This window comes from Erythrolamprus reginae, chromosome 2, assembly GCF_031021105.1.
Source record: "Erythrolamprus reginae isolate rEryReg1 chromosome 2, rEryReg1.hap1, whole genome shotgun sequence".
In the NCBI taxonomy this organism is placed as follows: Eukaryota; Metazoa; Chordata; class Lepidosauria; order Squamata; family Dipsadidae; genus Erythrolamprus; species Erythrolamprus reginae.
In genome coordinates, this window is record NC_091951.1 from 316,830,780 (window position 1) to 316,855,330 (window position 24,551).

General features: G+C 35.3%; 1 protein-coding gene across 1 annotated transcript in view; it reads right to left on the reverse strand.

Moving 5' to 3' along the window:
- Positions 1–331: 331 nt before the first annotated feature.
- Positions 332–24,551, reverse strand: part of DMGDH (dimethylglycine dehydrogenase) — a 44,654-nt gene continuing 20,434 nt past the window's right edge. Inside the window, exons 10-16 of the mRNA XM_070743224.1 lie at positions 23,957–24,122; positions 19,916–20,046; positions 17,941–18,158; positions 11,076–11,233; positions 8,099–8,158; positions 3,171–3,305; positions 332–2,381 (exon numbers count right to left, since the gene is read on the reverse strand). Of these exons, the coding sequence (XP_070599325.1) occupies positions 2,166–2,381; positions 3,171–3,305; positions 8,099–8,158; positions 11,076–11,233; positions 17,941–18,158; positions 19,916–20,046; positions 23,957–24,122 (1,084 nt within the window). The 3' untranslated portion in view covers positions 332–2,165. The remainder of the gene's footprint in view (positions 2,382–3,170; positions 3,306–8,098; positions 8,159–11,075; positions 11,234–17,940; positions 18,159–19,915; positions 20,047–23,956; positions 24,123–24,551) is intronic.

Below are 24,551 nucleotides of genomic sequence, written 5' to 3' on the forward strand. Positions count from 1 at the left end.
CCACCTTAATGGATTTGCAATCTATCATGGAAAATATGCATATAGTGAATTCCATGTACAGTATAGCTTTGCCCATTATCTGTCAAATACTGTATATTAGACTACAACTTCCAACAAGCTAGAGGATTGTTAGAAGCTAAGTTTTTCTCTTGATAACTAGAAAATAAGAAAAATTACATTAGAAATAGTCATGCTCAATCAGACTAAAATATATTTGATTTTTGGAATTGATGCATGTTTGCCCTCAGTGCTTCATCACTTTTCTATATGATACAGTAGATAATATAATAAAGGGATATTAGTTTTATCCAGCACTTGATATTAATACATGTTTTGCACCTGTAAAGGATATTTTATTTATTGACAGAAAAATTCATGGACTCTTACAACAATCTTTTGGTATACCTTTTTGGGGTACCATAACTGAATTTTCAAAGAGAACAGAATTGTTTAGTAGCATAAAACAAGAAGTTGGTTACATGATAGATTTATTAATCCAACTTTATAGACATTTAAAGGAAAACAGTAGCAAAATATTTCATGCTACATAAATGATCTCCTACGTAATATATATACTCTTTTAAAAAGGGTGGAAGTAGGAAACCTTGTGTGAAAAAGGCTGTTAATTTTCTAAGCTACAAACCTCTTAATGCATGATTGGGTTACATACTTTCTTTTCACAATAACTTCATGTTATATGATCACTTTGCTTAGTACAGGAAGTCCAGTTCCAAATGCCATTTTAGCTACTTGTAGTCCTAATAGAATATTCTTAATAGTCACACAATTAATTTTCTGCTTTACAAACTTTTGCTGAAATTTCCTCTTTTCAGATTTAACCAAATATGGACATTATTTACATGATTAATTTTAAATTGCTTCAGGTGCTTCACAGGAGAAGAGCATAAAAGAAAAATTATGTTTAAATTTATTTGATGTGCTTTTGTTACTTATTTTTATAGTATATCTAGATGGCGGTATTCACATTTCCCCAGCATTCAAACAACAATCTTTTGTTGTCCAAAAAGGTTTTTTTCTTTCTATTCTGTTACTTTAATGCAACAACCTTTTCTACTAATATAAAACATTCCAAGCATAAATAAAAACAATAAAATCCACTTTTCTGCTACTTTGTTACTGTAAGAATTGTTTACAAGGAGTTGACCACCTCTTAAAGCTAAGGTAGCGCATAGAAGCACTCATGAAGTTCTTTCAAACTGAAATTCTTTCAACAGATGGGAAATGCAGAAACTACTATCTTCTTCATTGCTCTTGCCCCATCCCATCAAGAAATTGTATATTTTCAAAACAGGTAGAATATTTATCTGTTTGTTATTGTAGGAAAAAAGTCCTCGAATTACAACCACAAATCAGACTGAAGTAAACGTAAGATTGCACACAATTTTACAACTTTTTTTGCCATCGTTGTTAAGTGAATCACCAGGTCATTCAGCAAATCATAAAATAATTATATTCTGGTTTCCCGGGGCCTAAGTTGCAATCAGATGACCGTGAGGACACTGTGACAGTTGTTAAATCACTTTTTTCTGCACCATTGTGACTTGGAATAGCTGCTAAACATATGGACATAGCTCAAGGACTACCTGTAACCTAATATTTTGTTCCAGCAATACAAAAACAGTAGCTTTACAAAAGAACACAAACCCTTGTTTTCTTTTTACTATACTGTTTTGCAAGTTGTATTTCTTCTCCCTTTCTTTTCTCCTTGATTTTTAAAGATATCAATGGACTGTAATTTCCACCTAAGATCAGAATTGCTCATCAATGATTTAGAAATGAGCTATTATATTTCTGGCAGATAATCAAACACTTAACACAATAAAGGTATAGGTAATTTGGATATAGACATACAGATAAAATCACTGTTCCCACAATCAGTTTGAAGGAGCCTACTAATCATTACAGTATGTAAACATGATTTCTTTCTGTTGAATATTTCCTTATGGATGATTATTATTGTCGTTGTTATATTTCCCCCCAAATGAAATGCAAATATTCACAACATATCTTTTTCCTCTAGACAAGCTCTTTCATATTTTCTATTTTATGCAATTCAAGTCACGTGGGATTTCAAATGTAGCAATATTTCAAATCAAGTTAATCCCATCTCAGTTGTCCATCATGACAATTATGTAATCCTTTATTTATACTTTAGAACTTCCACTTTTCTTCTGAAGTCGTGTTCTTGTTGGTTCAGTCATTACTAGTGGTTCTTGAACAACAGTTGCCGGGTAATTTTTGCCTAGCAACTCAATCTCCAGCTTCTGTCCAACTTTACTGAGTTCCACAGGGACATATGCAAAAGCCAGACTTTGCTGAGTACTATAGCTGTAACATCCAGATGTGGTGTTGCCAATAACCTGAAAAATTAAAATTTATCACTTATCGATTTACAGTATAAAATACACAGTTAATGCAATTTGTGTTCCTAAATATTTAACTAACACATGTACTATGCAATAAAATCAAATATGTGATTGTATTAGTTTAAAACAGTGGCAAAATACTGAGATTATATTGCTTCTTAGATGATATAATTCTGTTTCAATGGACCATCTTCATCCAACAGGGGAAGATATTGCAGTTTAATGCTTGACAAAAAAATCTACTAGAGGCTAAATATTGTTTAACCTCTGTAAATGCTACAATCCCAACTGAAGTGGGAGTGGTCCGACTGAAGAATGCTGATTTACAGCAAGTATGTATGCAAATATGTATTGCAGGAAGTACAGTATACATCAGGAGTGTCAAACTCAAGAATCTCCGGGTGTTTAGATAGATCTGGCCCACAGGGCTAGCCTTGAAATAGCAAAGGACCCACCCACAATGCCTCTGGATGCCAAAACAGGGCATGGGAGCTCATGCACCCCATTTTGGCCAAGGAAATGATGCAGGAAGCCATCCAGGCTGTCTCCCCTCTTGCCCCCCTCTTGGCCGACCCATGTAGGAGAACTATAATGCTGATATGGCCATCAAATAAATCCAATTTGGCACATGCACCCACATATACAAGCTCTACTTTCTGAAAGGCACATTAGCTTCTGCAACTAAATCTACTGAAAATGATAGCCATTTTTTTAAAAATGAAGTAAATGCAAAGGAGGTTCCAGAAAAATATTATTGAATTATTTGAACTAAAATCTGCTTACCTTGTTATTATACCAGACACTTTCATTTCCTTCAGGATCCACATTATCTGTTTTCAAGATGAGACACACAAGTTTTCGTTCAAGCCCCTTTTCTTTAATCTGCTTCAGTGCTTGCTTTCCTATGAAGTCTGCGGGCTGGGGAAAAAAGATAGTAAGCGATTAGTAGATTCTGATTGGGTTCTACTGTAGATGCAGGTTTTTAAGAATTAATTGGAAATTTTAGTCAGGTTTCAGATCTGGACACAATGTGGAGCACCAGCAGTGGTGGTGCTTGTTTGCAGAGCCAGGATGATTGGGGGATGTCCAATGCCTAGAGGTTTTGATGGAGAAGAACATGCTCAGGCTAAAGCAAAATTAAATGACTGTTGGTGCTTGGCCTCCTGGTGCAAGGAACCTTCCATCTTTGGACTAAACAGACTAAACATCGTGTTTGAAACTGGATCTTGAGTCTTCCTAGCTGTGGGTCAGAAAGCCATAAAGATTAATCAATAGTTCTATCACACACAAGCTGGTCTATAGTTGGAAGCTTGATTGCGAAGTGAAGCTTCGATGGTTCTGAATAGTTACTGGAACACAGAGCAATTGGAAGGCTTCCCAGAAGCATTTAATTAGTTTCTTATTCTTACCCATTCCCTTTTTTATGGAATAGCGAGTTCAACAGGAATAATTTTATCAAGAAATGGCACTTCCACCAGTTACTGGACTGCGATGTTTATATGCTCCTGCCTCCAGAACTGCAATTTGCATTTCAAACAAGTGCCTGTGCCAGATTGTCATTATGAAGCAATTATATATTTAACATAGCGGAGAAAACCTTGTAGCAGATTAAGCAACCCATTCAGACAAGCAGTTTTTCAACCCGTTATTTTTCCCCAATGGAAAAAAAAATGTTTGTACCTCCTCAGCAAGGGGTCAGAGGAAAAAGGGAGGAGGAAAACCTGTCTATGACTCCCTTTCCTTTCCATAGGAACATAATATGAAATATTGTGAATACTGTACTGATATAATTCATTCCATTATCCCTCCCATTTATTTGAACTTTTATCTGTATTAGTCAGAAGTGAGGGCTATGGTATGAAAAATCATGACCCCTGCAGCTAAAGAATTCAGAAAGATCTAGACAGACTTGTACAGTGGGCCGAAACGAACAAAATGAAGTTCAATGTACAGAAGAGTAAAATCCTGCCAAACCCCCCCCCCCCCCCCAAAACATGCATACAAATTAGGCGAAACCACACTCACCATGAGTGACTGTGAAAGGGATCTTGGAGTCTTAGTGGATAACCAGCTAAACATGGGCCAGCAATGTGCAGCAGCGGCTAAAAAAGCCAACACAATCCTAAGCTGCATGAACAGGGGGATACACTCCAAGACCAGAGAGGTAATAATACCACTCTATAAGGCCTTGGTCAGACCACACCTGGAATATTGCATCCAGTTCTGGTTACCACACTTCAAAAAAGATATAGAGACTCTAGAGGGGGTGCAGAAAAGAGCAACTAAAATGATAAGGGTACTAGAGACCAGGTCATACGAGGAAAGGTTGCTGGAACTGGGCATGGATAGTCTAGTAAAAAGAAGGGCTAGGGGGGACATGATAGCTGTATACAGGTACTTAAGGGGTTGCCACAGAGAGGAGGGGGACACACTGTTTTCCAGGGCACCAGAGGGCCGGACGAGGAACAACGGTTGGAAACTAACCAAGGAAAGATTCAACCTGGAGATAAGAAAGAATTTCCTGACAGTGAGAGCGATCAACCAGTGGAACGGCCTGCCAGTGGAGGTTGTGGACTCCACAACTTTGGACATTTTCAAGAGGAGATTGGACTGCCATTTGACTGGGGTGCTGTAGGATTTCCTGCTCAGGCAGGGGGTTGAACTTGATGACCTGTAAGGTCCCTTTCAACTCTAATAATAAATAAATAAAAATAAAGAGAACAGTGACAATAATGTAATCCAATAATGTAATATGTAATCCAAGAATCAGCTAGTTTTTATAAATATTCCAGACCAAAAAAGAGAAAGGTTTTTTTTTTAAATGAGAGCAAACCATAAGAGAAGGGAAATATTTTTTAAAAAATGAGAGCAAACCATAAGAAATGAAAACAATAAAATCTAGTTTAACCAAAAGAAGGACTAGGAGTAAATGATAGCATGTTTATGATATTGATAGTAGTGTTTCAATATTTCAGGGGTTGCCACAAAGAAGAGGGAGTCAAGCTATTCTCCAAAGCACCTGAAGGCAGGACAAGAAGCAATGGATGGAAACTAATTGAGAGAAATAACCTAGAAGAAATTTCCTGACAGAACAATTAATCAATTGAATAACTTGCCTCCAGGAGTTGTGAATGCTCCAACAATAGAAATTTTAAGATGTTGAATAACCATTTGTCTGAAGTGCTGCAGGATTTCCTGAATAAACAGGGGGTTGGACTAGAAGACCTCTAAGGACCCTTCCAACTCTGTTATTCTATTTCTATTTCAGTCTTGTTTCTTTTGTTATAATATATTTTTGTGATAAAATACTCTATGGTGCTTTCTCAAAGATAATCCCCAAAGATCACAAGGACTAACCCAGACTCAGTAGCTGTAGAAATTACAAAAATTTAACTACCCAAAATAGCATGGAATATGGCAGTAACTCCCAGATTATAATATTATTATTTTATTTGGTGAGGAACATAAAAGGAGGCAATTAAGGGCAATAAAAAAACCTCTCTATTTTAGTGTGCAGAAAGCTGTCAAAAGGTATGTGTAATCTTTTAATAGCATGATTTATTTGCTAAATCACTTGTGAATGCTGGAATAAATCCAAATTATACACACAAAACTACTCAGCTACATATAAAAGCACAGCATCTGGTGCAAACTGCTTTAACCACCACCTTAAAATACACAGGAGACCATACTTGTGCAGTACTTTCAAATTAATTATTCTTCATTGGCTGTTCTTGAGTAATTGTAAGACAGCCTTCTAAAGTAAAATTCCTTTCATAGTTAAACAAAGATATGACAATTTACCCCAAAGGCAAAAAATATTTCACTGATTCATGTCCGAAACACTTGTGCCAAATGTACTTTCCTAAAAATACAGTCAAGAAAATATTTTGAAATTGTTTCTCCTTTTTACAATAAAATAGTTAATGAACTAAAAAAAGGTCATAATCATATTGTTAGCTGGTTACATACTGATTACAAAATTGCCTTTGCTATACAATATGGCTGTAAAGTGTGACATCACATCAGAGGTAGGTTCTTCCCAGCTCAGACCGGTTTGCCTGAACCGATAGTGACCCGCTGGTGATGTCATGATGATGTCATGGAACTGGTTCAGTCAGTGCTGGTCCGTGGGTGCCGCCATCTTTTTTTAAAAAAAAATGATTTGTTTTGTTTCTGAGCATGTGCAGAAGCCAAGTTTCCGGCACTGTGCATGCAGTCGCCATTTTGTTTTGGTTTTTGGGGGGGCAGGGGATAATTTTTTTGAATCTTTTGTCATGTGCATTACATGTGCCCATGAGGCATGTCCTCGCGGCGCAGGAAGAAGCAGACCAGCAGCTAGGTAAGTTAGAACCTACCTCTGCATCATATGACCAGGCTGCTTAGCAATCCAGTTCCAGCAGCCCCAGCTGTGGTTAAATGAGGACTAATCATATGACCATGGACTGTTTTAATAGCACCAAAGTATGTTTATACACAAAGAAACACCCAAAAGGAAAGATGATCTAAAAATGAGGAGTGCTAGGAAAAAAAATATTATTCTCTAAGAAGACTAAACCAGCTTTTCTGGTAAAACTGTAAACTTCTAACTTGAACATAACAGAAAGTTTGATGTTGTAAATTTTAAATGCATCTTACATAGCAAGTTCCAGTTTAAGTGCACCCATTAACTAAATAAAAATGTTTGCAAATTGTAAAAAATTTCAAACAACCCATGATTTGGTCACCATATTAATAGCCTGATAATTATGCATAAATAATAATTATTATGCATAATTAATCTATAGTAAAACTGAGGTGTGTGCAACTACTTTTATTTCAACTAAGTTAGAACTGTATAAACGAATTGCTTTTGGAAAGAGCCAAAAAATGAAATTAATTAGTAGATCACATTATAGTTTATCTACCAAAATAGCAGCATGGATTAGGAAACGAGATAGAAGGGAGTACATACACTAAGGTACATTACTGCTTGTTCTGGTTTCTGGTAGAATTTTAGCTATTACAAATAACTCTTACTAAATGCAGTATTTCATAAACAAAGAAACTCCATCTTTATTCTCTTTCCTTCCATATTCAAAATACAGTTCATACTAGCACATTCCTCTTCCTCTTTCTTAATTGCATTCCTCATGCATTCCTCCCAGCCTCCTCTGTTTAACAAGATTTATGTACTCACAGCATGATTCAAAAACAGCAGAAATGACTGTAAAATAACACAGAATGAATTTGCTTGCTTGGGAGCTGAACGGAAACACCTTTCATTTTAGCCCTACAACATTGAAACTCCACCCTTCTTCCCCACTGACCCCCTGACGTACCAAATACATGACTCCAGTATTTAAACCATTCCTCCCCTTAATATCTTCTTCCAAACACCTGTTCCTTACGGTTTTGGACCCTCCTGAATTTAGGATTGACCCAGCAAACGTCTGATTCTTCCTCGCTAGATTCTGGACTCATAGCAACATTCTGTGGCTGGCCTCCCACCTGTTCTACTACCTGTAACCCCGGGCCTACCACTAATTCATAAACACTATCTGTATCAGAGTCCTCAAGTTCATCATCATCCTCCAACTGACCAGGAGTATGTACAACACTGTGGAAGTGTATAATTATCTAATGGTGTTTTGCAGCTTCAAATATACTATTTGCAAACAGAGGAAGAAAGAATAATAATCAAAGTGTAGTAGAAAAATGAATAAACCCACCTTATTTATTTTGATAAAATATTGCAGTCCAGCTTCCAGTGGATTGGTATCGCAATTCATCTGTTGAAAAAGAAAGATGCAATAAAAAACCACTAGGTGGCATACCTTTTCTCATTTTTTAACGTCCAACAAATGAAACCTATATTTTATGTTAATAAAATACTTACTATTATTCAATTAGCATAGGTTTTAATAAAATGTATATACTGATCTTATACTATTCCCATTACAAATAAAATTATAAGCTTCACTGTCCATTACAAAATCAGAAGTGCATAAATGACACAGGATCATAATGATGAAGGCACATTTTTTAAAGCAAGACAAATCAGGAAACCCATCAAATTACCGTTACTCAATTAGGCCAGTGAAAGTTATTTCTATGTGAAAAGCAGCTCCTTCTAAGACTATGAAAAGGAACTTTTCTGCAGGTCTAGCTAGGGATGCAAATGATCAAACCTAAATGTTTTTCATGTATAGCTACAGAATTAGATAAATATATGTTACAAATTCTGTCTGGATTTCTGATGTTCTAAGTTACATCTTGGCTCTCTAGACATTGGAGAATTACTATTCAGGGGTTGATTACTCAGTAGAAGGCTCACACCACTAATTAGCTAGATTGATTATCTTATTTTAGACTAGAATAAAGTACGGTAATATAAAACAGAAATTCCTGGTGCTGTTCACAGAAAACACACACATACATATTATTATTATTATTATTATTATTATTATTATTATTATTATTATTATTTAGATTTCTATGCTGCCCATCTTAGATGACTCAGGGTGGCATACAACATGTATAGAAATTTAATAGTAAAAATTTATCCCAACACAAGAATCCATGTTCGCCTAATCAATCACTCATGGCTACGGCCGGAATTGATCTCAAAACTCACCGCCCCCATGCCTGCCAGCAAAGATGAGCCTTCAAAACTTTGCAAAAGATCAGGAGGGAGGGGGCGGTACATATCTCTGGAGGGAGTTCATTCCAAAGGGCTGGAGCCGCCACAGAGAAGGCTCTTCTCCTAGGTTCCGCCAGACAACATTGGCCGACGGGACCTGGAGAAGGCCAACTCTGTGGGACTTAACCGGCCACTGGGGTACATGAGGCAGAAGACATTCCTGTAGGTAATCTGGTCCTATGCCATGTAGGGTTTTATAGGTCATAACCAGCACAATTGTGACCGGAGACCAATAGACAGTCAATGCAGCTCATTGGCTATATGTACATATTGTCATTATTCTAGTCCAATAATGGTAACCTTTTTTGGTTCGCATGCCAAAAGGGTGTGTATAGGTGTGCTAGCATGCCTGCACATGCCGACACCCCTTCCCTCCCCCTCACATGTATGCTAGCATGCATGCACACACACACATCCCACGCTGCCCCTGTGCATGCGCACAGGCCTCACTGAAGCCTGGGAGGGTGAAAAAACAGCCATGAAAGCCATGCACAGAGGCATGGTGCACTCGTGCCTTTCAACGACTTGCTGAAGAAGCTGGATGTAAGATATATATGTGTATGTATACACATATACACATACACATACGCACACAGTCTCTTTTCTCCACCCTTCCTCCTATGTCTTAAATGCTAGATTTTTTCTTTGTGACTTTCTGAGTCAACAAATATTTTGCAGCTTATCAATCATCCTCCAGGGAAAGACTGAAGGAAAACAAGGCCCAGGCAGAAGAAGAACATCAGGCTTCAAAATCTAAGGGACTGGTTTGGACAAAACTCCAGCACTTTTTCATGTGGCTGTTGATAAAAAAATAGGATCACCAACATGATGGATATGGCACAACGAGAAGATGATAAATCATTAGCTTCTCCCTCACCAACTTCATTCCTAACCAGAAGTGCTATTTGCTTATGAAGCCAAAGGAGTAGTATTTTACAGAAGAAAATTCTATGTATTGCAGAAGTACTTTTTATATATTAAGTGTGTAACAATTTGGATTAAAGAGGAAAAAGTAATTTTGAGTGTACATATGTATTGATATTACGCATGTCAATATCTCGTGTGTGTGTGTATGTGTGTGTACACACGCAAGGAATTATGCTGCATGAGTGCCAAGGCATAGTTTATTTAAGAGTTACTGACAGATGTGCTGTAGTTAATATTGTCCTTAAAAATCCAGACCACTTGCATAACCCAATATGTTGGCTTGCGGTTAAAACACACACCTCAAAGATACGTTTTATAGTATCAGTGCTGCGTAATTATATAAAGTTGAAGGAGAAAGGTGATTTGGAGTAAATGGAGTATCCACATTGTACCTAATGACTACTTTTTACCTACTTTTCCTAGATTTCAATCCTTACTTTGTTTCACAAATGTTTGAAACGTTGTTTTGTTAAGTGGTAAGCAGCACCCAACTGCTTGTTTAATCTTGTTTGAGTTTTGAAAATTGTGAGGTGTAATTTCTTTAAGGAGAGAGCATCACTAATCAACATTAATATGTAGTTCTGGCTTACTGCCTTCTGCAGCAATCAATAGAATTTATGATGGCTGAAAATTTCCCCAAACTTGGCAACCAATCTTTGCATTTATAGCTGTTGCAATTCTCACAAAAGAACACACTGGAGAAAGATTTCACACGATTCTCTTTTTATGTATCTTTGTGGGATATAGGGAGAAAATTTAAGTTTAAGTTTTATTATGTGTGCCTTCTTGATTTTTTGCCACCACTCGTGCCAGGATGCTGCATGGCTCGTCACATCGGTGCCACTGCTCACAGCAGGCTGTGTAGCACGTTGTGCTGTTGCGCACATGGTGGCACCGGCACAACGAGCCACGCAGCCTCCTGTCATGATGCTGCTTACCACATAACAAAATAAAGTTTTCTGTTATAGTCTCCTGGTATTTGGCCAAAACCTTTACATACAAAACTGACATGACAACACGCATGCATGTGTTTGCATACGTGTACACACACGCACACATCAAAAGACATGGTTTCCAACCTCTAATCCCCAGGCACGAAAAGCCTTTTCCAGACGTAATGTATTCATTGCATATATTCCAAAGTTGTCAATTCCTTCTTCACATCCAGCATCCATGATTATAGAATATAGAGCTGCAGTATCTTCTCGTTTGTGGTACAATTCCCATCCTAGTTCACCTATAATAAATCAAGAATAATATAAATTTTTAACTAGGTTTTAATTGTAGCCATCAAAATTGTAACTTGAAAAGAAATTTGGAATGGTCTTTTGTTACAGCTAGGTTATTTGATATTTACATTTTTAGAAAAATCGACTGTTCTTTTTTTTTTTTTTTTTAATTTTTTAATTATTTTTCATAAAATAGACATACAGACTTACAGACATTAAACATAGAATGGGGATGTATTTCCCCGCTTCTTTTGAAAGTATACATTCAAATAGAAAAAAGAATACATAATCAAACATTTGTTAAATGTTAAAAAGTTCTGATAAAAAATTTTCAAATCTTGAATGCAATGTTAGTACGGTATAAGTAAAAATTCTTAATATATTGTTTATAGGTACTATATTTAACTAATCAAACATTTAAACAAATAAAACAAAATTCTTAATATGTTTTCAAATCTTAAATGCAATGTTAGTACGGTATAAGTAAAGATTCTTAATATATCGTTTATAGGTACTATATTCATCTAATCAAACATTTAAACAAATAAAACAAAATTCTTAATATGTTACTTATAAGTAAACTATTATAACAAAATCCTCTACAAATACATTTGAACTAATGGTAATATTGTTATTACCTAAGTAAAAACAAATCTATCTCTTATTTTTTCTTATCTAACCATCTATATACATTATTCCATGTTTCATAAAATTTAGTATCTTCTTGATCGTTTAATCGTCTTGTCATCATATCCATTTCGGCGCAATCTAATATTTTGGCTATAACTTCTTCTTTCTTGGGGATTTCCTCCCCCTTCCAGTTTTGCGCGTATATTATTCTAGCCGCAGTTAATATATGTATGATTAAATAAAGAGTTTCTTTCTTATAAGTCTGATTAGTAATTCCTAATAAGTAAAATTCCAGGGTGTTATCTATATCATGCTTTAATATTTCTTTTAATATCTTCTCAATCATCTTCCAATAAGTTTTAGCTTTACCACATGTCCACCATTGATGGTAATAAGTTCCTATATCTTTCTTACATTTCCAACATAGTGGGGATGTTTTTGGAAACATTTTTGCTATCCTGTTTGGTGGGAGGTGCCATCTATAAAACATTTTAATTTGGTTTTCTTTTAATGAAACTGACTTGGTCATTTTCCAGTTATTAATCCAAACTTTTTCCCAGGTGTCTATATCTATTTCCTTACCTATATTTCTGCACCATCTTATCATAGTATCTTTTAAAGTCAGCTCTATATTTTTGTGAGCGATAAGAAATTTATATATTTTCCCTATCATTTTTGGTGAGTTGGTAATAATTAAATTACTTAGCAAATTCTTACTTTTATTAAAAATGTAAAGAGTTTTATCCTTCTGGTATCTGGATCGAATCTGGGCATAGTGCCACCAGTCTATTATTATTCCTTCTTCTTGTAGTTTATTCCTAGGTTTTAACTTCATCTGGTCGTTTAATAGTTCTTTGTATCTATAAAATATTTTCGTGTCTTTTATGGACTTTGGATGTGTTATTGCTTCTAGGGGGGCTATCCATTCTGGAACATTTAAGAAATGATTTTTCTTTATATCTTTCCAAACCTCTAATAAGTACTTCCTTAATGTGTGTCTTTTAAAGTATGAGTGGTTTTTTTCCTTATCGTACCATATAAATGCATGCCAACCCAACATGAGATCATGTCCTTCTAGATTTAATATTCTTTTGTTCTCTAAAGTTATCCAATCTTTAATCCATGTTAAGGCGGCGGCCTGGTAATATAATTTCCAATTTGGAAGACCAAATCCTCCTCTTTCTTTAATGTCTTCTAAACAGTTTATTTTTATCCTTGCTTTTTTCCCTTGCCATATAAATTTTTTAACTAAATTTGTCATGGTTCTAAAAAAATTTCCTCCTGGATTTATTGGGATTACCTGGAAGAGAAATAAAACCTTAGGCAAAATATTCATCTTAATTGTAGCAATTCTTCCTAAAAATGATATTTTCAGGTTATTCCACGTTTCTAAATCTTTTTTAATTTCTGCTAGTAATTTTATGTAATTATCATTTTTTAATGTTATTGTTTTCGCTGTTAAATTTATTCCTAAGTATTTTACTTTCTTTACAGTTTTTATTCCAGAAATATTTTCTAATTTAGTTTCTTGTATTTTATTCATATTTTTAGTTAAGAAAGAAGTTTTACTTTTATTTATCTTTAAACCTGCTACATTTCCAAATTGTTCGATAGTTTGTAATAAAGAAGGAACTGTTGTTATCGGTTCTTCAATTATAAACGTTAAGTCATCTGCAAAAGCTTGAAGTTTGTAAGTTTCGTCTCCTATTGTTAAACCTTTTATATCAGAATCCGCTCTTATTTTAATTAATAAAGTTTCAAGTGTCATAATAAATAGCAATGGTGATATAGGACATCCCTGACGAACTCCCTTATTTATATCAAGTGTTTGTAGTTGGTTATTATTTAATATTATCTTAGTCGTTTGTTTTGAATATATAGTATCTATTAAATTAACAAATTTTGGGCCAAACCTCATTTTGTTTAATTGCATTTTTATAAATGTCCAGTTAACGTTGTCAAAGGCCTTTTGAGCATCTAAAAACATTAAAGATGCTGTCTTATCTGAATGTTGTTCATAATATTCTAATGTGTTTATTACCGTTCTCAGGTTATTTTTAATTTGTCGCCCTGGTAGGAATCCATTTTGGTCTTGATGTATTATTCCATTTATAATTCTTTTAAGTCTATCTGCATAAATGGCAATAAATATTTTATAATCTACATTTAATAACGATATGGGTCTATAATTTTTGATTTTTACTGGGTCAGTACCGGGTTTGTGTATTAAAGTTGTCAACGATTCTGACCAAGATTTCGGAATTTTACCCTCAAGTCTACATACATTAAAAGTTTCTAACATATGGTTTCTTACTATTTCGTTTTCTATCTTATACCATTCTGCCGGTATAGCATCCGGGCCGGTGGCCTTATTGTTCTTCTGTTTTTTAATTGTAGTTAGGAGTTCTTCCATGGTTATTGGTCCATCCAACATAGTCTGTTGGTCTTCTGTTATTTGTGGTAGTTTTGAAGCCTGTAAGTAATTAAAAACTTCATCTTCGCTAACATTGTCTTTGGCATAGAGATCTTTATAAAAATTATAGACAATATCCGCCTTTCCTTCTGTATCGTATTTTATTGTACCATCTTTATCTTCTAATTTTTTTATCAATTTGGATTGACTCTGCTTTCTAAGTTTATATGCTAACCATCTTCCCGGTTTATTTGCATGTTCAAAATAATGCTGTTTTGCTCTTTTAATTTTTTCAGTTATTTGATTTTGTTCTATAATTCTAATTTTATGTTTAGTTACATTTATTTCTGTTTTAAAATCTCTATTCTTGGTGTGTTGCTGCGATGCAAATTCCAGTTGTTTTAATTCATTTATTAATTGTACATACTTTAGTTTATTTTCCTTATTGTATTTTGCTATATAGGATATTGTTAACCCTCTTATATAAGCTTTGAGTGTATCCCATAAATTCTGTGGAGTGGTGTCTGGGGTTTTATTAATTTCAAGAAATATTTTTAATTCCTTTTCAATCCAATCCTTATATTTCTTATCTTTTAATATATTTCTATTCATCCACCAAGTATTCTGCTTATTATTCGTTCTTATATAAACCACTATTGGGTTGTGGTCGGCCCATGTATTAACATCTATCTCTACTTCCCTTATTTGTTCTGCGGCCATTTTTGATGTCCATACCATGTCTATTCTTGTCCAAATTTTGTGGGGATTAGAATAAAACGTAAATTGTCTTTTATGGGGGTGTCTTTCCCTCCATATATCATTTAACAATAATTCTGTTTTCATTTTTTGGAAAGTACTAGGTAGTAAATTTCTTTTTGTTTTTTCCCTTTTACTATTGCTCCCCCCCCCTGAATGATCTAGTTGCCTATTCACAATAGCATTAAAATCACCTATTATTAATACATTCTCAATAGCTAACTCTATTATTATTTGGTGTAAATTTTTATAAAATGACATTTGGTCTTCATTGGGAGCGTAAATAGAGACAACCACTATAGGTCTAGGTTCAATATCAACTTGTACAATTAGTATTCTACCGTCATTATCTTTGTATATTTGTTTGGAATTTATAGAATTCTCTACATACATCACCACACCTCTTTTTTTTTTATCTGCTAATGCAGCATACATTTTTCCAATTTTAGGATTCAACAATAATTTTTGGTTATCTTTTTTAATATGTACTTCTTGTAATATTGCAATTTGAGCATTTTGACTTCTGATTTTGGAAAAGATTTGTTTCCTTTTCCTTGGTTCATTTAGTCCATTGACATTTACCGAAAAGATCTTTAGGTCTTTAGTTGTTGTCATTTAGTAGGTTTTTTGGTTTCTCGCTGGGGTTGAACTCTTCTAGCACCTTGGTCCTGCTCTATTGCCAGGGCAGTGGCCCCCAAAAGTTCTTCTTGTTGGATTGCTAGTTTCTCCACTGGTTGCTGTTGTGCTGATTGTTGTTGAGCCTCTTGTTGATTATCTGAAAAGTCCATGTGGCTGATGCCACTATTTTCGAAGAAGTACCTAGCTTGTTCTACGTTTTCCAGCTTGTATCTTGTAGAGCGCCATGTCAGAGAAAGGCCTTGTGGAATTAACCAACGGTAGGTTATATTTTCTTTGATCAAAATTCTGGTAAGAAAATGGTAATCTCTTCTGCTCTCTCTGACACTTCTTGGGACTTGTTTTAATATTTTTATTTCCACTCCTTGATGTTGAAGTTTGGAGTTTCTTGCCCAGTGGAGTATGTCATCTCGCAAAGTTTTCCTGGTAAATTTGATGTGAATCTCTCTTGGGGGATTGTGGCGACGGATGTAACTGTTCGAAGTTCTGAAAACTTCATCGATTTCTTTCACTAGCGCAGCAGGATCCTCCTGGAGTATTCCTCCAATAGTTTCCGCCATAGTCATTTTTAAATCTTCATCTTTTTCCTCTTTCATGTTCTGAAATCGTAGTCCATACGAAGCACGTTGCATCTCCAGCTGAATGATTGATTCATCATGTCTTCTATGTCTTGCATCAGCTCTCCCTTCAAGATAGTCTATTCTTTTTGCATTTTTGTCGGATTTCTCTTCAACTTTTTTCACGCGATCGTCACTTTCTTGTAATGTTTGTTGAATCACCTTTATCTGGTCTTTCACCTCGGCCATATCAACTTTCAATTGGGCCATCTCCTTTTTGAATTCTGTCAAGTCTGCCTTTATAGCTTCTCTTTGTTGTGTTGCATCCTCTTTTATAGCCTCTCTTTGTTGAGTAGCATTTTCTTGAGATTTAAACATAAAGTCCTGCATATTGTTTAAAGTTTCTTGTAGTGTTGCAAAGTTGGACTGCATTGTTTTGTCTTTTTCTTTATCCTTGGAAGACATAGCTGACGCCTGGTGCGTCGGGGAGGGACGCGGCGACACTTGTGGAGAAGAGATTGTTGCAGTAGGTTGTTTTTTGACTGTTTTAACAACGGTTGAAGAAGTTGACATTATCAATTTTGAATCCGCTGTTTGAAATTTGAATTAATTTAAATCAATCTAAATTTATATATAGTGAAAAGGAGAAAATTTCTATAAATTCCAAATCTATTCAATCTGTTTTATTAACGGTTACGCTTAAATTATAACTATTCAATTATCAAGAAAATTCAAAATTCAAAATCCAATATATATTATTAATTATTTTAGAAATTTAAAAATTTAAAGATATAATAACTCAGAAAACAAATGTAAAACTTTTAGGAATAGAAAACCAGTAAAAGTTAAAAATAAATGGTCTAATAAAAAGACAAAATAAATGACAGCAAAGGAAGAATAATAACTATTTTAAAAAGGGAGATTTTAAGGAAGTACAGAGAAAAAAAGGAAGAGAAAAAAGACTTAATAAGGCAGCAAGAAGAGGGAGAGAAAGGGAGAGAGAGAAAAGAAATGGGGAATATTTCAATTCAAATAATTAGAATAGAGCAGGAAACCAAGGTTTGCTAACAATGCATAGTCTTCAATTCAAACTTCTTTTAGAAATAGGAATAAAAAGAAGGAAAATCAGAAGGAGAACAAAAAAAGAGTTAATTAATCAAAAAGAAAACACAGTATATGTAGTTATGTTCTTCTTGTAAATCAGGAAATTATACTAGATGAATAAAGAATGTGAATCCAAATGTCAGAAAATACAATTGTACTTAATCCCAATTGCAGGTCTCAAGAAAAGAAAAAAAAAGTCAAATTAATAATTTTCTTGTGGTTAAAATGGAGTCTATGTTCTTTTCCAAATTCAAGACAAAGGCAAAAAAAATAGATCCCAAGATGGAGTCAGGTTAGAAGTCAGAGGTTCATATGACCAGGCAGATGTGAAAAGGTTCTCAAAAGAAAAAATAATCCCAAGGAAAAAAGGCAATCAGCGAGTAATCCAAAGTAATCCAAAGGCAATCAGCAAGTAATCCAAATAGGTTAATCCAAAGGTAAATATTCCAAAGGAAAGGTATCAGTTCCTTCTATTTCCCATTTATTTTCAAGTTGTTATATAATGTTATTATGTTGCAAAGACAACAGGATGAGAGAAAAAAAATAAGGCAACAAAGTTATATTCCTCCGCTGTTAAGATGTCTATTTATGAGCCAAATAATCATTTCCTTTCACTTACCTGTATAAGAGATTCTAATTGCAGTAACATGAATGTTACCAATGCTTAAACGCTTGGACTGTAGAAAACTAAATGCAGCATCACTAAGATCTTCAGAAGTTAATTTCTGGAGAACTTTCCGTGCAAATGGACCTGCTACACCCAGTACTCCAATTTCATCTGTAACATTTTTGATGTCAACATTGTACTGTCCTCTAAATACCTCTTCTTCAATCCATCTGTGTGTAAAATAGAATTATTAGATCAGAACAAAATAATATTTTAAATATTATAGGACTAGAAATTCTATAGAAAGTAAGATTAATGTTGACAGACACCCAAGTCTTTTAGAATTATCAAAGATTCAGTGGAGTCAATGGTGCTAAACAGTTCGGAAATAATGTAGTCTTTCCCTTTTGTGTTACTTGGGTTTGTTTTTTACTATTAGTTTTTAAAATTTTTGTCCTAACTGGCAGCTAGGCTGGAAGATTAATTGCGAGAGTTCATAGAACAGGAATCTGCTTCTGAGTCAGAAACAGCTTGGAAATGCAATTCTTGGCTAACTACAGAGATATCCCCAGCCTTGTTGTTATCAGTAGATGAAGGACTATAATGATTGTGAATCTAAGGCACGGTACAACTCCAGCAATCACTTCCAGAAAAAAAGATTCTTTAGATTTCTTGGATAAGATTAGCATATGGCGAGTAGGATCCGAGACCAAGCTATAAGAAACAAGTTGGAATCACTTTATAATATGTAAATAAATATTTTGCTCTTGGGTTAAAATGGTTTATACAAGAAACATCCCCAATTGGTGGTGGGGTACGAATGTTTGTCTGGTGGTGGGCACAATCACTGAGCACTTGTTATATGTTGTGTGTGTGTTTTATATTATAAAATCAATAAAAATATTTATTAAAAAAAAGATAAGATTAGCATAACTATTACTTTATGCCATAAGGAAGGAAAGGTTGAAGAAACAAGCAAAAATATGCCCATAAGTGTTGTACATACTCCTGGTCAGTTGGAGGAGGATGATGAATTTGAGGACTCTGAAACAGATAGTGTTTATGAATTAGTGGTAGACCTGGTGTTACAGGTAGTAGAACAGGTGGGAGGCCAGCCACAGGATGTTGCTATGAGTCCAGAATCTAGCGAGGAAGAAACAGACGTTCGCTGGATCAATCCTAAATTCAGAAGGGTCCAAAAATGTAAGGAACAGGTGTTTGGAAGAAGATATTAAGGGGAGGAATGGGTTAAATACTGCAGTGATGTATTTGGTACGTCAGGGGGCCAGTGGGGAAGAAGGGTGGAGTTTCAATGTTGTAGTGCTAAAATGAAAGGTGTTCCTGTTCAACTCCCAAGCGAGCGAATTCATTCTGTATTATTTTACAGTCATTTCTGCTGTTTTTGAATCATGCTGTGGGTACATAAATCTTGTTAAACAGAGGAGGCTGGGAGGAATGCATGAGGAATGTAATTAAGAGAGATAACGGGAGAAAAAAGAATGTGCTAGTATAAATTGCATTTTGAATACAGAAGGGAAGAGAATAAAGATGGAGTTTCTTTGTTTATGAAATACTGCATTTAGTAAGAGTTATTTGTAATAGCTAAAGTTCTACCAGAAACCAGAACAATGAGCGGTTTTTTAAACCTATGTTTCAACTGACGCTACTACAGATTTTTCCATATTTCATCAATGGACAGCTCATTAAAATTACTTCTTATTGTACTGATTCAACATACTTACACAAATATGCCACAAACAAGTGCGGTATTTTCTCACGGATCAGTGAACTAGAATTTTGCAGTTTATGAAACCTTATGAACAAATTGCTCTCAAGATTTTACACTAAGTATAATACACATATATACTCAACTAGGCATATCTCTGATAAAAGCTGCTATGATTTCAAACTTTTACAGCCGTTTTTCCTCTACATTTCTCGGACCACAGGTTATTTTAAAATTTCTGTATTTAAAATTTACACTGACCTTAAGTCATGAAGCTCTGATCCAGAACCAGTGATTAATAAAAATTCCCCTGGATTCAGGTGAGAGACTGTGAGTTCAGCATAGACTTTGCCTTTGAAGGTTAACATATGACTTATATTTGTGAAACCGATCTATGTAGAAAGAAAGTCAAAACTATAAGTTAAAATAATCAATTATACAATAGCTTATAATAATGCAAATTAACTTTTTATAGCATAGCATACAAATATTACTGAATTAAGTAGACTTCTTCCTCTGCTAACTTTCGATGCTGTTCTCTTTTCCCCCCTAATAGAAATGTTTTGTACCCGGTGTTTAAAACATTTATTCCAGGCAAAACACTTCCTCCAGAGGTGGGGTCTAACTTGCCTTGCTGCTGGATCGGTTCCTCATGTGCTGCATGGGCATGCTTTGTGCACACATGGGCAGTACTAAAAACTCAGCATCTGTACATGCACAGAAGCAAAAAACAGTTTCTGCATGTCTGCAGAAGTGAAAAACAAGATTGTGGAGCCTAGGGCCCCACCGAGAGAGAGAGTTGGTTCAGAGGCGTGGTCAGCTAACCATTGCTCCTGGTTTGGCAAGCTGGGGGGGGGGGGATTCCCACTATTGGTTGTAAAGCACTGCACACCAAGACAACTAGACACAAGAACAGTTTTTTTCCCCGAACGCCATCACTCTACTAAACAAATAATTCCCTCAACACTGTCAGACTTTCTACTAAATCTGCACTTCTATTCTACTAGTTTTTCTCATCATTCCTATCAACCATTTCCTCCCATGTTGACTGTATGACTGTAACTTGTTGCTTATATCCTAAGATTTTTATTAATATTGCTTCTTCATTGCTTATTTGACCCCTATGACAATCATTAAGTGTTGTACCACATGATTCTTGACAAATGTATATTTTATTTTATGTATGCTGAGAGCATATGCACCAAGACAAATTCCTTGTGTGTCCAATCACACTTGGCCAATAAAATTCTATTCTATTCTATTCTATTCTATTCTATTCTATTCTAAAGAACTGGCCCGGCAACTCACTATGTTTTCTTTTTGAGGAAATAACAATTACAATACTTTCATGATTATTTTTATTTATGCTTGAGAGTCTTATGGTTTTAATTATTATGTTTTAAGCTGCCCAGCCACGTTTCGTGAGGTGGGCGCCTATGTGAATCTGCTAAATAAATACATAGATAAGTAGGTAAACAAACAGCTTGCTTTGCTCTTCTTCCTGGCATATCCTCACAATTAACAGGTCTACCTCAGTCTCTTTAAGTTAGAATTTATTAAATATCTAGATATTGGAAACATTATTTACATCGGGGGTGTCAACCTCAAGGCCCAGGGACAGCATCATCAGGCCTGTGGGTGCTTAGACCTGGCCCACAGAAGTGCCCTGGAAACAGTGAAGGACCGGCCTGCAATGCCTCTGCCAGCAAAATGGAGCTTGGGAGGCTCACATGAGCTCTCCTGAGCTCTGCTTTCCCTGGCAGAGAGTTGCAGGAGACCACCCCAGCTGGAAATGGAGCTTGGGAGCCTGTTTTTGCTGGCAGAGGGTTGCAGAGACATTGTAGCTGGAAATGAAGTTTAGGACCTCATTTTCGCTAGCAGAGCACTCAGGCCACCAAAAGCTCCCCCGACCAGGGTGATATTGAGCTGGCCATGCCACCCCCACCCCCGGTCAAACACAACCCTGATCCAACCCTCAATGAATTATTATTATTATTACTGTAGTATTATTATTATTATTATTATTGTTGTTGTTGTTGTTGTTGTTATTGTTACTACTACTACTACTACTACTGTGGTACCTTTACTTAAGAACACTTCTACTTAAGAACTTTTCTAGATAAGAACCAGGTGTTCAAGATTTTTTTGCCTCTTCTTAAGAACCATTTTCTTCTTAAGAACCCGAGCCCAGAAAAATTTCCCAGGAAATTTGAGAGTGGCAGGAAGGCCCGGCCAATTTCCTGCCATTCCCCCTTTAATCCTCACCATCTCGGGCTTTTTTGGGCTGCCAGAGGAGTCTTTCAGTGGTGCTTAAGGAGGCTTTGGCAGTCAAGAGCGAACGGAACATTTTCCTTTCTCTGGATGCTGCCTTAGAGTCCCTCTTTTTTTTTTAAGCCTTAAAATTTTGTATTTTTTTTTATTCCCCTCACCTCACCTTCTTCCTTCAGCAGTGACTGTCCTCCTCCTCTTCTTCCTCCTCCTCCCACCCGAGCTTTTATTTCTTTCCTAATGGGTTTGCACACATTATTTGCTTTTACATTGATTCCTATGGGAAAAATTGCTTCTACTTAAGAACATTTCTACTTAAGAACCTGGTCACGGAACGAATTAAGTTCTTAAGTAGAGGTACCACTGTATTATTATTATTATTATTATTATTATCATCATTATTATTAATTAGATTTATATGCCTCCCCTCTCCCCTTACCACATGTAAAAAAGGTAAAAAACATTGAGATACAGTTAACACTAGATTAAAAGTTAAATTTAAAAGGTTACATTTAAAAAACTAAAAAACCTATTAAAATACATGCATATCCATTCAAACATTCTGGTACATTCAATGGCTAGGGGGCAGAGTCTAATAACCCCAAGGATAGCAGCATAGGTGAGTCATTAGACTCTTTCAAAAGGCGAGGAGGGTGGGGGCAATACGAATCTCCAGGGAGAGCTGATTCCAGAGGGCCAGGGCCCCCATAGAGAAGGCCCTTCCCCTGGGTTCCGCCAAGTGACATTATCTAGTTGACGGGACCTGTACAAGGCCGACTCTATCTGACCTAACCAGTCCCTGGGATTCATATGGCAAGAGGCAGTCCCATAGGTAATCTGGTCCCATGCCATGTAGGGCTTTATAGGTCATAACCAACACTTTGAATTGAATCTGGAAACCAATTGGCAACCAATGCAGACCGCGGAGTGTTGGAGAGATCTGAACATGTCTGGGTAGTCCCATGATTGCTCGCGCAACGCATTTTGCATAATTTGTAGTTTCCGAACACTTTTCAAAGGCAGAGTTTGACACCTGTGATTTGTATATGTATGTATGTATTTGTTTGTTTGTTTATTTATTTGTCAAACATGTAGGATAGTAGTAGTTTGTATAAACATAAGTATAAAGTAATGATAAAAGATGACAATAGGACAGTAGAACAGGGACGGTAGGCATAGTGGTGCATTTATACATGTCTCTTACCAACCTCTTAGAAACAGGGAGAGGTCGACTGTAGACAATCTAAGATTAAAAATTTTGCCCAAGTCATATATTTTCTGCAGTCGAGTTTGGAATGGTTTAAATTTATTTTGAATCTATTATGTGCTAATGTATTGCTTTATTTTATTTATTTTGAATCTATTATGTGCTAATGTATTGCTGCAGTTGAAGGTGAAGTATTATGTATAATACTTATAATAAGTACTGTGTATAATGCTTATAATAATAACAGATAATCAATGCATATTACATCATTGTAATGCATTATCTCTTTAATACAGATATAATCCAGGCAACCACTACTCCATTCCATAGCAAACACACTGAATACAAGATGTATTTGCCCTTACCCACCATAATGTGGAAATGAGATGAGTCAAGAAGTAGCCAAATGCATCTAAATAATGAGAAGATTGTGACTCTGTTATTTTATTACCCTGGAATCAATCTACAGAAGGTATTATTACCTTATTGGCTTTTTAAAAATGCAAGGGGAAGCCAATTCTAAATCACTTTGTATTCAACTATGCCTTCATATTTAAACAAAGGAAGCTAGTGGCAATTAAGAATTGTGGAAAATGTCAATACAGTGAGGAAGGCAGTGTGACATCAGGTAAAGTGACTTTCATGGTTCCTGTAGCTCCAGATGGATAGTGGTATACTTATCTAGTGGGGACTATTGATTCAACACCTCTGAGGACAAAGTGATCAATGAATGGAATTAACAATGGAGTATGTACCGTATGCATTATTATTATTATTATTATTATTATTATTATTATTATTATTATTATTATTATTATATTATTTACCTTTGGGACCACATTTGCAAACAGACGATCCAAAAGTTTAACTGAATCACTGCCTTTGATGCTAAACTTGCCAAAAGGAGTAAGATCAATAACACCCACTTTTTCCATCACTTGTTGATATTCCCGACCCACAGGTTCAAACCAATTTGTGCGTAGAAAACTAGGTCTGGAAAAACAATATTGCAATGACTCAAAACAACTAGCATGACTATTTGTAAATTAGCATAAAGCAGCTTGTTCAAAGTCATCATTTTGGTATTATTTTTCTTTAAAAATAAATGTTATGTATCTTGATTAATATATTAACCACTTTTCAAAATGCTGACATAGCTAATAATGCATTACAATGGATAATAGAGATCAAGTAAAATATATTTTAAACTGAAAGCAAAATACTTGATTTGTTTCAAACAAAAGATGGCATATAATACAGGAATCCATATATACTAGGAGTTCATATACACATGCCAGATATGCAGTGAAAATTGATGGATCAATTCTTAGTCCTATTTCTTAAGAGTACAGTAAAGAAAATATGAGGAGGAACTATTTAGGCTATTCTGAACATTTTAGAGGAAGATATAAACATATTTAA